Genomic DNA, 12,270 nt, shown 5'->3' with positions numbered 1-12,270 from the left:
ATACTGATCAGGTCTGGGATGTCCTAGGCCAGGATGTTCATTCTCAGGGATTTGGGCTCAGTCAGTGAGGAAGAGTGGGGAATGCAGTGAGAAGATGCTATTCAATAAAACCAGGCTAATACATTCTAAGTGTGTAAATGGATAAATATACCTCAAATTCTCTACAGTTTTAAACAAAATGAGTCATGTTTTTGTGAAAGCAGAAGTGCACATTTATAATTCAAAGCAGTTTGAATCACCAGACCCTGTTCCCTCTTTCCTCCCTCTCTAATGTCCTTAAATACGTTGTTGCTAATTAACAATACTTGTCAGCTTGTTTTGATACCAACTTAATGAAAAGGCTATGTGCATACAATCTTCACATTTTGTAATTGGCTAGAGAACAGTACAGTGCTTAATTTGAAACAGGCTTAAAGAGCCACTGAAGAAAGTAGGATTGAAAATTGAATCGGGTTAAAAAGTAAAATACAATGAATTAATGCAGTGGATGAAACTTAAACAAAAATTAGAGCTAAATTAGATTTAAATCCCAGTCTCAGAAGCTGATGTGCTAACGATGTAGTGAAAAGCATTTTCTAAATTTAAAAATTTTGAATTGGAATAATTATGCAATCTAGAATGTGCTTTAAGTGTAAAGAATTTTGTAAATGCTTTTTGTGCAGTTTTGTTTGTGGGAGAACATATTAATTTGATGATTTTGTGCGTGAGTAAGCATGACTGTTTCCAACATAAATAAATGAACCACATAAGACGCAGTAATGAGTAAACTCGAAATTGGTATTAATACAAATAGATAATGTTTACCCCTTTGTGACCAATTAAAGGGACAGTCTATTTTAAATGAATAGTTTTAGGTGGTGGAGCTCTACCCTTGTTCAATAATAAGATTGTAAACTAGCTGCTGCTGATGGAGACACAAAAGGCTGCAGATGTTGGAATCTGGAGCAACACGCAAAAAGCTGGAGGAACTGGAGTTCATCCATCTTGCTGCCTGACCTGCTGAGTTCCTCCATCTTTTTGCTGCTGCTGATGTTTTGTTTGGGAATATAGTTTTGAATATAGACACGTGCTTAGCATACTGATAACTCGAAAGTGTGTCAAGTAAAATTTTGATTTGTCATTCCAGTTGATTTCTATTTAGATCAGTTTATTGTGGTGGTTGTAAAGCCTGATATTTTTAAAGCATAGCCAACTCCTGGGGGGAAACAAAGTTTCAGGTTGGGTAGAACAAAAACAATGCTGGAAAAACTCAGCGGGTCCAGCAGCATCTGTGGAGGCAAAAGCTGTAAGTTGACTTTTCAGGTTGAGCCCCTGGATCAGGACTGAAGGAGAACAGGAAGAATTGCCAGTAACTAATAGCATGAAGGGGTTTGGGGTAGAGGCTGCTGGGTGACAGGTGCAACCAGATGTGGAGGGGGTGATTGGCAGATGGAACCAGGTGGGCAGGAGGTGATGGAAGGGATAAACAAAGGGAGAACAAAGCCAGGTGGACAAGAGAGAATGTGTTAGGAGGAGAACACTGGGATGTGGGTTACCTGAAATTGGAAAATTCAATACTCGTACTGTTGGGTTATAAGCTACTCAAGTGGAATGTGAAATATTTTTCTTCTAATTTGTGTTTGGCCTCTTCATAGTAATGGAGAAGGCTGAGAACAAACAGGTTGATGTGGGACTGGGAAGGAGAATTAAAGTGACGTGCAACTGGAAGCTTAAGGTAGCCATTGTGGACAGAACTTGGATGTTGTGCGAAACGATCGCCTGGTTTATACCTGGTTTCACCAATGTTAGAGGAGGCCACATCGCAAGCACTGAATGCAGTAAACCAGGTTGGAAGAGGTGCAGGTGAATTTCTGCCTCACCTGGAAGGGCTGTTTAGGTTCCTGGATCGTGGTAAGAAAGAAACAGAGCTGAAGTCCTTTCTGATGGGGGATGGAGGTGTACAGAGGCTGGATGTCCATTTCTTTTTGAACAAAGACCCAACCAGTTCCCCTCCACTAACGCACTCATCTGCTTGGTAGAAGATGTCCTCACCTTCAATTACTTGTCTTTTGATGACTCCCACTGTTTAGGGGTAGCCATCGGCACTTGAATGAGCCCTAGCCACGCCTGTCATTGTTGGCTATGTGCAACGTTCCAAGCCTATTCCGGCAAACCCCCAGCTCTTTCTCTGCTACGGTGATGAATGCATTGATGCTGTCTCCTACACTACACTCCTAGACAAAAGTGCTGAACTTAATTTCATCACTTTTGCCACCAACTTCCACCGTGCCCTCAAATTCACCTGGACCATCTCTGACACCGGACCTTTCTGATTACATCTCGGGAATGGACTTGCCACTGACATCTTCTATAAACCCACTGGCACCCACAACTACCTCCTCCCACCCTGCCTCCTTAAGGATGTCATCCCTTTTTCTTAAATTCTCTATTTCTGTTGCATCTATTCACAAGTTTGAGGCTTTCTGCTCTAGAGCTTCTGAAATATCTTCCTTCTGGAAGCGTGCATTCCCCTCTGCAATAGGTGATGGAGCCCTTGCACTTATTTCCTCCATCTCCTGCAAGTCTGCTCTGACCCTATCCTCCTCTCCCCAGGCAGAATATCAGTAGAGTTCCCTTGGTCTTCGCCTTTCACCCCACCAGTCACGGCATCCAACACATCATCCTCTGCCAGCTCTAATGCGATCCCACCACCAGCTGCATTTTTCTGCTCTCCCCCTGCCTTTTTTCTGCAATGATCGACTCTTCGGGACTCCCTTGTTCTTCCCACTCACCCCTCGCCATACTCTGATAGTTTTCATTGCAACCGAAGGAGGTGTAACACCTGTCCTTCACATTCCCCTCGACCATGCAGGGACCTAAACAGCCCTTCTAGGTGAGGCAAAGGTTCGCTTGCACCTCTTTCAACCTGGTCTATTTATTCAGTGCTCGTTATATGGCCTCCTCTACATTGATGAACCAAGCATAGACTAGGTGACAGTCCAATGGAGCACCTGTGCTCTCTGCAACAGTTGTCTCAAGCTTCTGGTTGCATTTCATTTTAACTCTCCTTATTCCCACACCAACCTGTCTGACCTCAGCCCTCTCTATTGCTGCAGGGAGGTCAGACACAAACTGGAAGCACATCTCTTATTCCACTTGAGTAGCTTACAATCCAATGCAATGAATGTTGAAATTTCCAATTTCAGGTCACCCACATCCCTGGTGCTTCCTATCCACCTTGTTTCTTCTCCCCTTTGTTTATCGCTTCCATTCTCTCCACCCACCTTCATACTGCTACATACTAGCAATTTTTTCTGTTTTCCCCCTCAGCACTGATGCAGCCTCAACCCAAATATTGACTTCTGCCTCCACAGATGCTGCTTGACCTGCTGAGTTCTTCCAGCGTTTTATTTTCTAGATTCCAGCATCTGCAGATTCATTTGTCTTCCAGTTGAGTAGATACTGACTCTTAACAGCTTGTCTGAACATCTGAAGGAAGCAGAATGAGGATGTTTGAAGAATTAGGTGTGCCCTGAATAGGGCAGTAAGAATAAACTCAAAGCATTGTTTATCTTTTATTTGGTTGTGTTGGAACAGAAGGAATATTATACAAAGTGAGTTTATTCTTTCAGCGCATCCCTAGTCAATCTTGTGCATTGATCCTGAAGTTAAATTTACAGGTTTTAAGGAAGCATTTTTCTAAACTGCTCACCAGGTAAATTTGAGCCGCCAATATTCCACCCAAATGTCTACCCCTCTGGTACGGTGTGTCTATCCATTCTGGAGGAGGATAAGGATTGGAGGCCAGCCATCACCATCAAGCAGGTCAGAAACTATGTTCACTTGGCAAAAACATTTTGTGGAGCTGCACTGGTTGTTTACCTTTCCACCATTGACCTATGATCTATTTTTCAAAATAGATATTACTAGGAATTCAAGAACTTCTTAACGAGCCAAACATTCAAGACCCAGCACAAGCAGAAGCATACACAATCTACTGGTAAGTAGGAGAGCAAATAAATGCCATGGTTTCAGTGAACCCAGCACTGCACTTATGCTTCTCATCCAATAACTATTAATCTGAGAAACCTCACTAGGAAAAAGGTAGTTACTTGAAATGATTACACAGTGTATTTTTGATCCACTGTTCATCCTGTTAGCTCTGAAATGGCATGAAGTGAAATGCTTATCAATTACAGATGGCCTTGTATCACTGAAGCTGCATTATAACTATCTTCACCTATTTAGATTGTTTGTCACAGTTTAAAGTTTTATTTGCTGGGTGGTAATTATAATCACATTTTCTCATTCTTGGTCTAGGATTATTGACAGTTTGAACATAGAACTAAACTGTCTGCACCCTATTGCTTTACATATAATCCACTTAGATATTTGGTCTAGCCAACGTAAAATGTTACACGCTTAATATCAGACTTGAATAGGCACTAATTGCTGATTATTCTGGGGGAAAATATGATTCAATCATTATATGCACTGAAATTGAACTGTTCAAAAAGATTTATAGACTTAAATTGTATCATCTAATATCTGCCAGAAAATGCATTCCAGAGTGTACTCTGTTTATACAGCCCTGGTACTTGTGAAGAAGTGGCCAAGACCGAATGTATAGTAACATGTAACTAGTTAAAAGATGGGCAGTTCTTTTAGTACATGAAATAAAAATCCTTTCATTGTTTTTTTTCCCTGTTTCTTTACAAATTAATGCCATTGATTGGGCACTCGCTATTTGGGATCTTAATAAAAATGTAGTTTTGAGTGGGGTGATCCTCCCCCTATTGGACTTGGATGAAATTATCTTGAGTAGTTTCAGTTGTGTGGGGTAGGACTACAGTATTCTTGTACGTGGAGGTGATTAGGAAAGCTAGAGTGGCGCAATGGCAAAATTCATCTTTGGTATCCTTCCTGATTGCCACCTGGAACCCAGCTGAGTATTTTCTTTCGGACATGTGGCTGAATTGCAGGTGACCAGTGCTGAGGGGAATATTTGCATATCTTCATCAAAACAAAATAAAGTTGTTCATATGGCTTGTGTTACCTGATTGATCAGGAATACAAAAAAGTTGCTATTAAGATAGAGATACATTGTAAGATTTGTTCTGATCTGTGCAATTCCTTGTTCATCATTCACAGCCAGAACAGAGTAGAGTATGAAAAACGAGTGCGAGCACAGGCCAAGAAATTCGCTCCAACATAAAAACCAAGCAACAAAAGGAAATGGATTTCTGACTGTCGGCTAAGAAAAGAAGGCACGTTATTCACATTTAGCAAGTTCCTGTTACAAGCAATTGGGAATCTTTGGGGAAAATAAATGCATCATTACTTGGACAGTTCTAGTTCACACAAAAAAAAAGAGGCAAATCATCTCGGCACGAAACTCGCTGTGTTTCCGTGGCGGCTGTATTAAAATGTTTTAATTTATATTTTTTAAAAAATGCCCTAATGCTCGATGGGTCAATTGGCCTTCAGTGTAGCCAGAAGTTCAGACTTCTATTTAATGTTGGCTGACTAGAAAATGCAGTTGGGTTTTTTTTCCAGCTTTCATCCACTATGGTTTTCAGGCCTATTTCTAAGCATCTCTTAAGTTGTCAAGCTTCCAGGACTGTTCATCAAGAGGAAGATTTTACAAGAAGAAAGTGAGAACTATTACATCTATTTGCATACCATGATCTGCATTTTACTCTTAATGCCAAGGCTTTCTTAAATCCACCATGGCCCTTTAAAAGAGACTTGGAAGTCCTGTAATAAATGGTGTATTTTTAAAAATATGCTGTTAATAAAATGTTCTTTCTATCTACCCATTCTCCAAAACATATCCCTTCCCTGCCCGAATGTGAATGTAACAAATGTGGGTCATTGCCCTTTTTTTTAAAACATCTCTGCTTTACCACAGTTTGTTGTCTTCTTTGAAAAGAGCAATGGGTCATCCTCAGTAGTTCATTTTTGGTTCTGTCAGAGAAGCTGAGTAGATGCACCCAGCCTGCTGCGTGGTATATTGCTTATGGCCTTTTATTTATATATATTATGTATATAAAATAATTGGTTACTCTCTAAAAATGGTTGTTTGGCACATGTGAGTTGTTTGGCCACATGTACCTGCATGGGTGCGCTCGTCACCTCTCGTTTTATTTTAGATTTACTCCCACTGCTCCTGTAGTTTGGAGTAATGTAATACCATCTTTCTCTCTGAAAAGTGTAAGTGCACGTGCCACAGTTTTAAAAATCTGGGAAAAAAAAGTGGAATAAAGATACCTTGTGAAATCTTAGTGCAGGTTAGTGGGTTTTGCAAAGGATTTGTTTAAGTAATTGGGATTTATTTAGATCAAAAGCCTAACCACATAGAAAAGTGCATGTTTAAGATCGGAATTTAGATTTTTGTATTTAACTTCGAAGAAGGGATTTTGCAACTGCCCCTACTTTTTTTCATGTATTAGTAGTGAGAGAATCCACAGTAATTGTTTTAAGCAATTATAACTTTATCTGCCCCTGCAATTATTGCAGAGAAGGTGTTTTATTTTTTTAATGTTTCTAATTTAATTGGATGTGGCTATTCTCATAATCCACTTCATGAGAGTTTTGTGAGTGAACCTGATTCTGGCTTTGCATGCAAAGACAATGACGAGTCCTCAGCCTCGCATCGGATTTCTGTGCAGACTAATGGTGGGTCTTTAGTTGCATTGTGCAGCATTATCTGCTGTTTTCTGGAAGGTAGTGTTTGATCAGAGAATTGAAGTAAGTTGTAACTTCTGGGAGGGTGGGGAATTGGAAGAAAGAATTTAGTGAATTGTCATGCATACAGAAGTTATGTAAAATCTGAACTGTTGCTGCAGTTGGGTCACCTTGTTTAGAAAATCAGATCGTTTGGTGAGATCCTGTTGTCAGTTAGAGAGCTTGTACTCATTGGGGCCTTTCAAGCTTAAGCCTAAAACCTGAAACTTGGTAGACAGTTTCTCACTTGTGAGATGCAACTTTTTACATTAGTGGCATGGTAAATGAATCTGGGGTAAATGAATCTGGAGCAATTGTGTGAGATTGGTGTAGCACTCGGTGATGCAGATTAAACTGGTAAAAGTCTTTAGACTGACAATAAATTTAATACTACTTCTAAAAATACTGTTTTACTGATTCCACAAAAACACCTACTTGGTGTTGCTTCTCTGGGAAATGTACCTTGGGTAATATTACCATGCATTTAAAGTGATCTGTTTTGATAGTAGGTGCCTGATCCCAGTGCCCATCCAGCTTCGTGCAGTATATGACTTCTGGGTTTGAGCTCTGAAGCCCTCTAGTATTCAGATTAATAATTAATCTGCAATGACTTGAGTATTAAAGCTAGCCTGGTGTAACTGTTCTATTTAAATTTTGGAGTTCTTGATCTGGTTTGCTAGATCACGATTTCTGCAAGTTAGTATGTTGATTTGAGGGAAATAAGTCATTCTTTGCGTAAGTGTTTTGCAGGAAAGGCTGACAAAGCTACAGCCTGTGTAGCAAGGAGCAATATGCTGCTGTTTCATTCTGAAAAACTGCCTCTAGTTTTGAAAAGGACTTGAGTAAAATATAAAACATCCATTTTTTTTCTTGAGATCCTGTTTGATAACACTACCTGTTCTACATCTGACACTGCAGGCATGTGAATTAAGTTAGCGACTATTCCACAAACTTTGACACAATGACAGTTTCCTCCTCAAATATTACATCAATTTAATACACCTGTTGCCACTGTATCTTAAGCTGAGTTGATGTGGGTTGCATGGTGGTTACAGGAATCTAGAATTGCTTGCAGCTAATGTGCTAGATACGAAGGCCGTAGCTTTGTTTCGTTGTGCATGGAGTGCTTCACCAGGCGGTGTGAGTGAATTGGTCTAGTCTTTGTGTGAAATAAACTGATTACACCTTACTGAATAGAGAATTCTGTTTAGGAGAGGGTTTCTGGGGATGGAACAAGCCCCAATTGTGCAGTAATAAACATAAGGTTGTCCAGTATTTTGCTTCATTTTAATTCCTTGAATGTAGTATGAATACCCTGAGCCAAAGGATACAGTTTAAATTCCATTCTTAGCAGTGCAGTTATCTGCTCCCAAATCATATTCCACTGCTCCTCACGTTTTCTTTATATACATTCCATAGGAAGCATTGATTGCTGATTTTGTTGGTACTACCAATTTGGTTATGTGAAAGATGAGTGATAATACAATGTCTTGTGTGACAACTTGCTTAAAATTCTTGGGTATTGCCTTTCAAATTTTACAAATATGAATTGGACTACTGCAGCAGCATGACTGAATTCCTAAGGTGTCCTTGAAACTTGATGGGAAGCAAGTGCCCATAGGAAAAGTGTCACTTTCATTCATGAAGAAAGACTTTGGACAGGCCTAACAGGCATTTCACACTTGAAGTCAGTCACCAGTGTTATATCCTTTTGTGTAAGGTTTCTTGTATTTCCATTTTGTACTGTGCTGAGCATCAAGTAATAATGTATGTAAACTAATGTTCATCAAGAAGGCTGTGCTGTTTCCTTAGATTTCAGCTAGCAACATATTTCTGTCCGCAGTCCAGTTTCGAACAGTTGGTTGCCTCGGGAACCTGTGGAATTGTGAGTTAAGGATGTTCTCTATTTGTTACTGGCCGGATTTGTAATTATTTGGCACAGTAGTGCATTCACATGTACAGAGTTGAGAAGTGAGATTTTGTGGTATAATTTGAACATGCTGATTGCATGAAGGAAAAGGGAACTTGAGCGCTTTTTAAAAAGTGTATTTATGGAACTTTTTTTTCAATTGGAAATTCTGATGTAAGGAACTTACCTAATAACATTGCATTTAAAAATTATGGGGAATCTTTTTTCAAAAAAAACACAAAACAACTGGCTTTGGGGGTGAGGGCTGATCACCACGGCTCACCTTCTCCTTGTATTGATTAAAATATAATTTGACGTGAACTTCCTTAATTGTGCATCTATTCCAATTGGCCCAGAACAGGCACTTGCTAAAGAAATAAAAAAAAAAGAAAACTCCCTTGGAATACTGGTGCATTCATTTCTTTGTTTATATTTTTTGATGGATAAAGCAAGAAAAATAAAATAAAAAAAAATCTTAAACCAGTATTCCAGGGTAGTGCTGTAAACTTGTACAATACTTTTATATCTTTTTTTTTCACAGTCCATTGGATTTTGAGTATGAAATTGGCATGTCTTTAGAATACATGCTAATTTTAATGTCCCCCAACCTTGCCTCCCTGGGAAAAGAAACAAAATCAAAAAAAATTATATTGATGGTTGTAATGGTTGCCTATTGCATGGCTGCGTGTGGTTGGGATTCCAGTGTTTCTGTGTCTTAAATATTTCACCTTGCTCACCATATTAAAACCAGAGAACCTTGAAACTGGCAATTGCATGACCAGCTCCATCTTTGGTCCTTTCCTGTGCTCAAGATGTCATGATATTGGATGAACCCGCAAAGTTTAATTCAAACAATCAAGTTCCCTTGCATTCCCTAATAACCATCAGTATTTGTTTCTGCATCTCTTAAGTTGGAATTTGTGATATTTTAATAAAGTTCTTGAGCTATGCCATTCTTTTCGGGTTAAGCTCTGCAACAAGAACCAACTCTTGGGGTAAAAAATTAAAATAAAATTCTATGGGTTATGTATGAAATTCCAAATCTGTAGTAAAGATTTTATAGATTTGCGTAACTGCCTGAAGTTCTAAATTTTAATTTAAAAAAAAGCAGGTTTGTGCCTGGGTGCTACCTGTCCTCTTATTTCCTTACTAAGTGATATGCATTCAGAATGACATGACTGGTGTGTCTTTATCATTTGACCATGAAGTGATCCAAACTTGTAGAGGCTGTTTTTAAAAATAACTGAGTACCAGTTAACCTGCTTTGAGTTGTCTCAGTGCTACAACATTAGATGCTGCAGTTACTTGATACCTTGATCATAGTTTTTTTAAAAAATCTGGCAAAGTACTGATGTAATCTTGGCCAAATATCTTTTTGGGCACAAAAGTGATTTTCATCCTTTTGTTTTTAAAATGTGGGTCCACTGTGTAGTTGAAATCCCATATCAAAAACTAGCTGATCAGTTGGTAATCCACTGCCCTCTCTTACTTGGGTTTTCATTGTCATGTGAGATAAAAGATTGTAACTTTCGCACACTAAGGTGTCAGGAAAAGCAGGTTAAGTTTGCTTCAGCAAATAACCTCGATCTGATGTGCACATTGCTTCACGGTTAAAACAACCTAACAGAATTGGAGACACAATTGATCTTTTGCTGGATTAGTTTTATCCAGGCCATTGCTTATTTTCAAGCCAACACTCTGGAAATCTGTATCATTCTGTAATCTTAATGCAATATGGTGACATGTGAGACATTACTGACCTAGAATCTGCTGCCTTCCCAAGCACACTTCCAAAGGCCATGTTTGCTCTCCTTACCTCTTGCTTGCCCGAAAAAGTGAAATTGTAATATTGAAAAAGCAGCTCGGACAGCAAGAAAATGCGCTTGTTTAAAATAAATTTCTAATGAATGGAAAGTTTAAACGTGAAGAAATCATTCCATTGTTGAGGCTTTAAGCTGCCTCTGAGCACCATGTACCATTGCAGCACACACCATTTCAATCACTGATACCTCTGTTTGTATGCTGTTTGTTAATGTATTTGTGTTTAGAAAAAGAAATTAAAAAGCAAAAAGTAAAGAGTTTTCCTGGTCTTTTATAAATCACTTGCGTGAATAACATGTTATCTCCACTCTACAGCAACTGTTTGTTGAGAATTGCTGAGGTGATGGGTTTATGTGATGACTAATGGATTTAACACATGGCCCGTATGGATTTCAAGAGCCGTGTTGGACACTTGATTCATTCAAACCTATTTTAAACAACTTAGCAGTGGTAGAATTTCTTTGACCTGTAACCATTAAGAAAAGTCATGCAGCGAGTTTTCTTTTTAAAGCCAAACTTTTTGTCTTCTAATCCAAGGAAGGTGATTTCTGTCAGTATAAATGTGCAGTGCTGCTTATCCTGGTTAAGAGCACGTTTGTTATTAATGAAGGTTATGAAATCTTGCCCTAGTTCCCTTTGTAAATAAAGATAGTTGAATGTCACAAAATTTCAGGTATTTGGTTCCTCAGAGGAATTGGTAAAACTGAACTGGGCAAGTTGTTCACTATGGAAAAACATTGGGCATGTTTTGGTCCCGGGAGTAGGGGACAATGGGTTCCTGATTCCATTAAGGGTTCTATCAGCAACAATAGAGTATGCATGATCTAAGCTTGGGTGCCTGGAGCAAGCTGGAGGCACATAATATACACACAAGCCGGAGGAACTCAGAAATCAGGCAGGGAAATAGGCAACATTTCGGGTTGAGACCCTTCATCATTCGGGTCTTGACCTGAAACATTGACTCTTTATTTCCATCCATAGATGCTGCCTGACCTGCTGAGTTCCTACAGCATTTTGCGTGTGTTGCTTCAGATTCCAGCATCTGCAGAATCTCTTGTATCTCCAGCACACTTAATATGCTCTGATTGCTTGCTGCAGAGCTTGGCCGTTAAGAGATGCCTCCACATTTCACAGACACCAATGCTTGTCCCAGTGCAGATACAGTGAGGGAATCTGATCCCTCATCAATTCATGTGAGCAGCCTCTTCAGACATCACTTTGGCTGGGGCTGATGAGTAGCAAATAATGTTTCTGTCACAAGCGCCAGGCAGCGATTATCTTTCAAGAGTCAGACTTCATTGGCATTTACTACTGCTCCATCCTGATTGGGGAGAAGACCTTGTATTTGATCAGAAACTCACCAGGACCAGACACCTAATTACATGAGCATGGCAGCAAGGAAGGGGCTCGTTCTGACTCAAAGCCTTTTCATCACATCAACAGGAGTTGGGTGTTAATGTGAGGGAAAGCAGCTGGTTTGATTGCAGCCTCCTTCAGCACTTATTATACTTGAATGGGTACAACAAGCATTCGCCAAGAGCAGCTGGAAATCTTGCCTCTACCACCACACAGGATAGCAACTGTATAGGAAAACCGTTGCATATGTGATGCCAAGCCCCGCGTCAACCTGTGCTGGGAAAGGGTTGTTTTCCCCTGCTGGCATTTGTTGAAATCCTTCACTCTTTCCCGCCCCCCCCCCCCCCCCCCCCCCCCCCCCCCCCCCCCCCCCCCCCCCCCCCCCCCCCCCCCCCCCCCCCCCCCGAGCCTCTGCACTCCTGTGGCATAGTAGCAAGAAAATGGTCAGTTACGGGTGATCATTTATTCGTAGAAAACTT

At 40.0% G+C, this 12,270-nt stretch overlaps 1 protein-coding gene across 2 annotated transcripts in view; it reads left to right on the top strand.

Annotated features, from left to right (window-relative positions):
- Positions 1-10,690, top strand: part of LOC127585486 (SUMO-conjugating enzyme UBC9) — a 42,805-nt gene extending 32,115 nt beyond the window's left edge. For both annotated transcript variants that reach the window (XM_052042970.1, XM_052042971.1), the window contains 3 exons: positions 3,695-3,804; positions 3,900-3,979; positions 5,131-10,690. In XM_052042970.1, the coding sequence (XP_051898930.1) occupies positions 3,695-3,804; positions 3,900-3,979; positions 5,131-5,194 (254 nt within the window). In that variant the 3' untranslated portion in view covers positions 5,195-10,690. The remainder of the gene's footprint in view (positions 1-3,694; positions 3,805-3,899; positions 3,980-5,130) is intronic.
- Positions 10,691-12,270: the final 1,580 nt, after the last annotated feature.

Source organism: Pristis pectinata, chromosome 33 (assembly GCF_009764475.1).
Source record: "Pristis pectinata isolate sPriPec2 chromosome 33, sPriPec2.1.pri, whole genome shotgun sequence".
Taxonomy (NCBI): Eukaryota; Metazoa; Chordata; class Chondrichthyes; order Rhinopristiformes; family Pristidae; genus Pristis; species Pristis pectinata.
The sequence above is the reverse complement of the archived record's forward strand: the minus strand, read 5'-3'. Positions and strand labels throughout refer to the sequence as shown.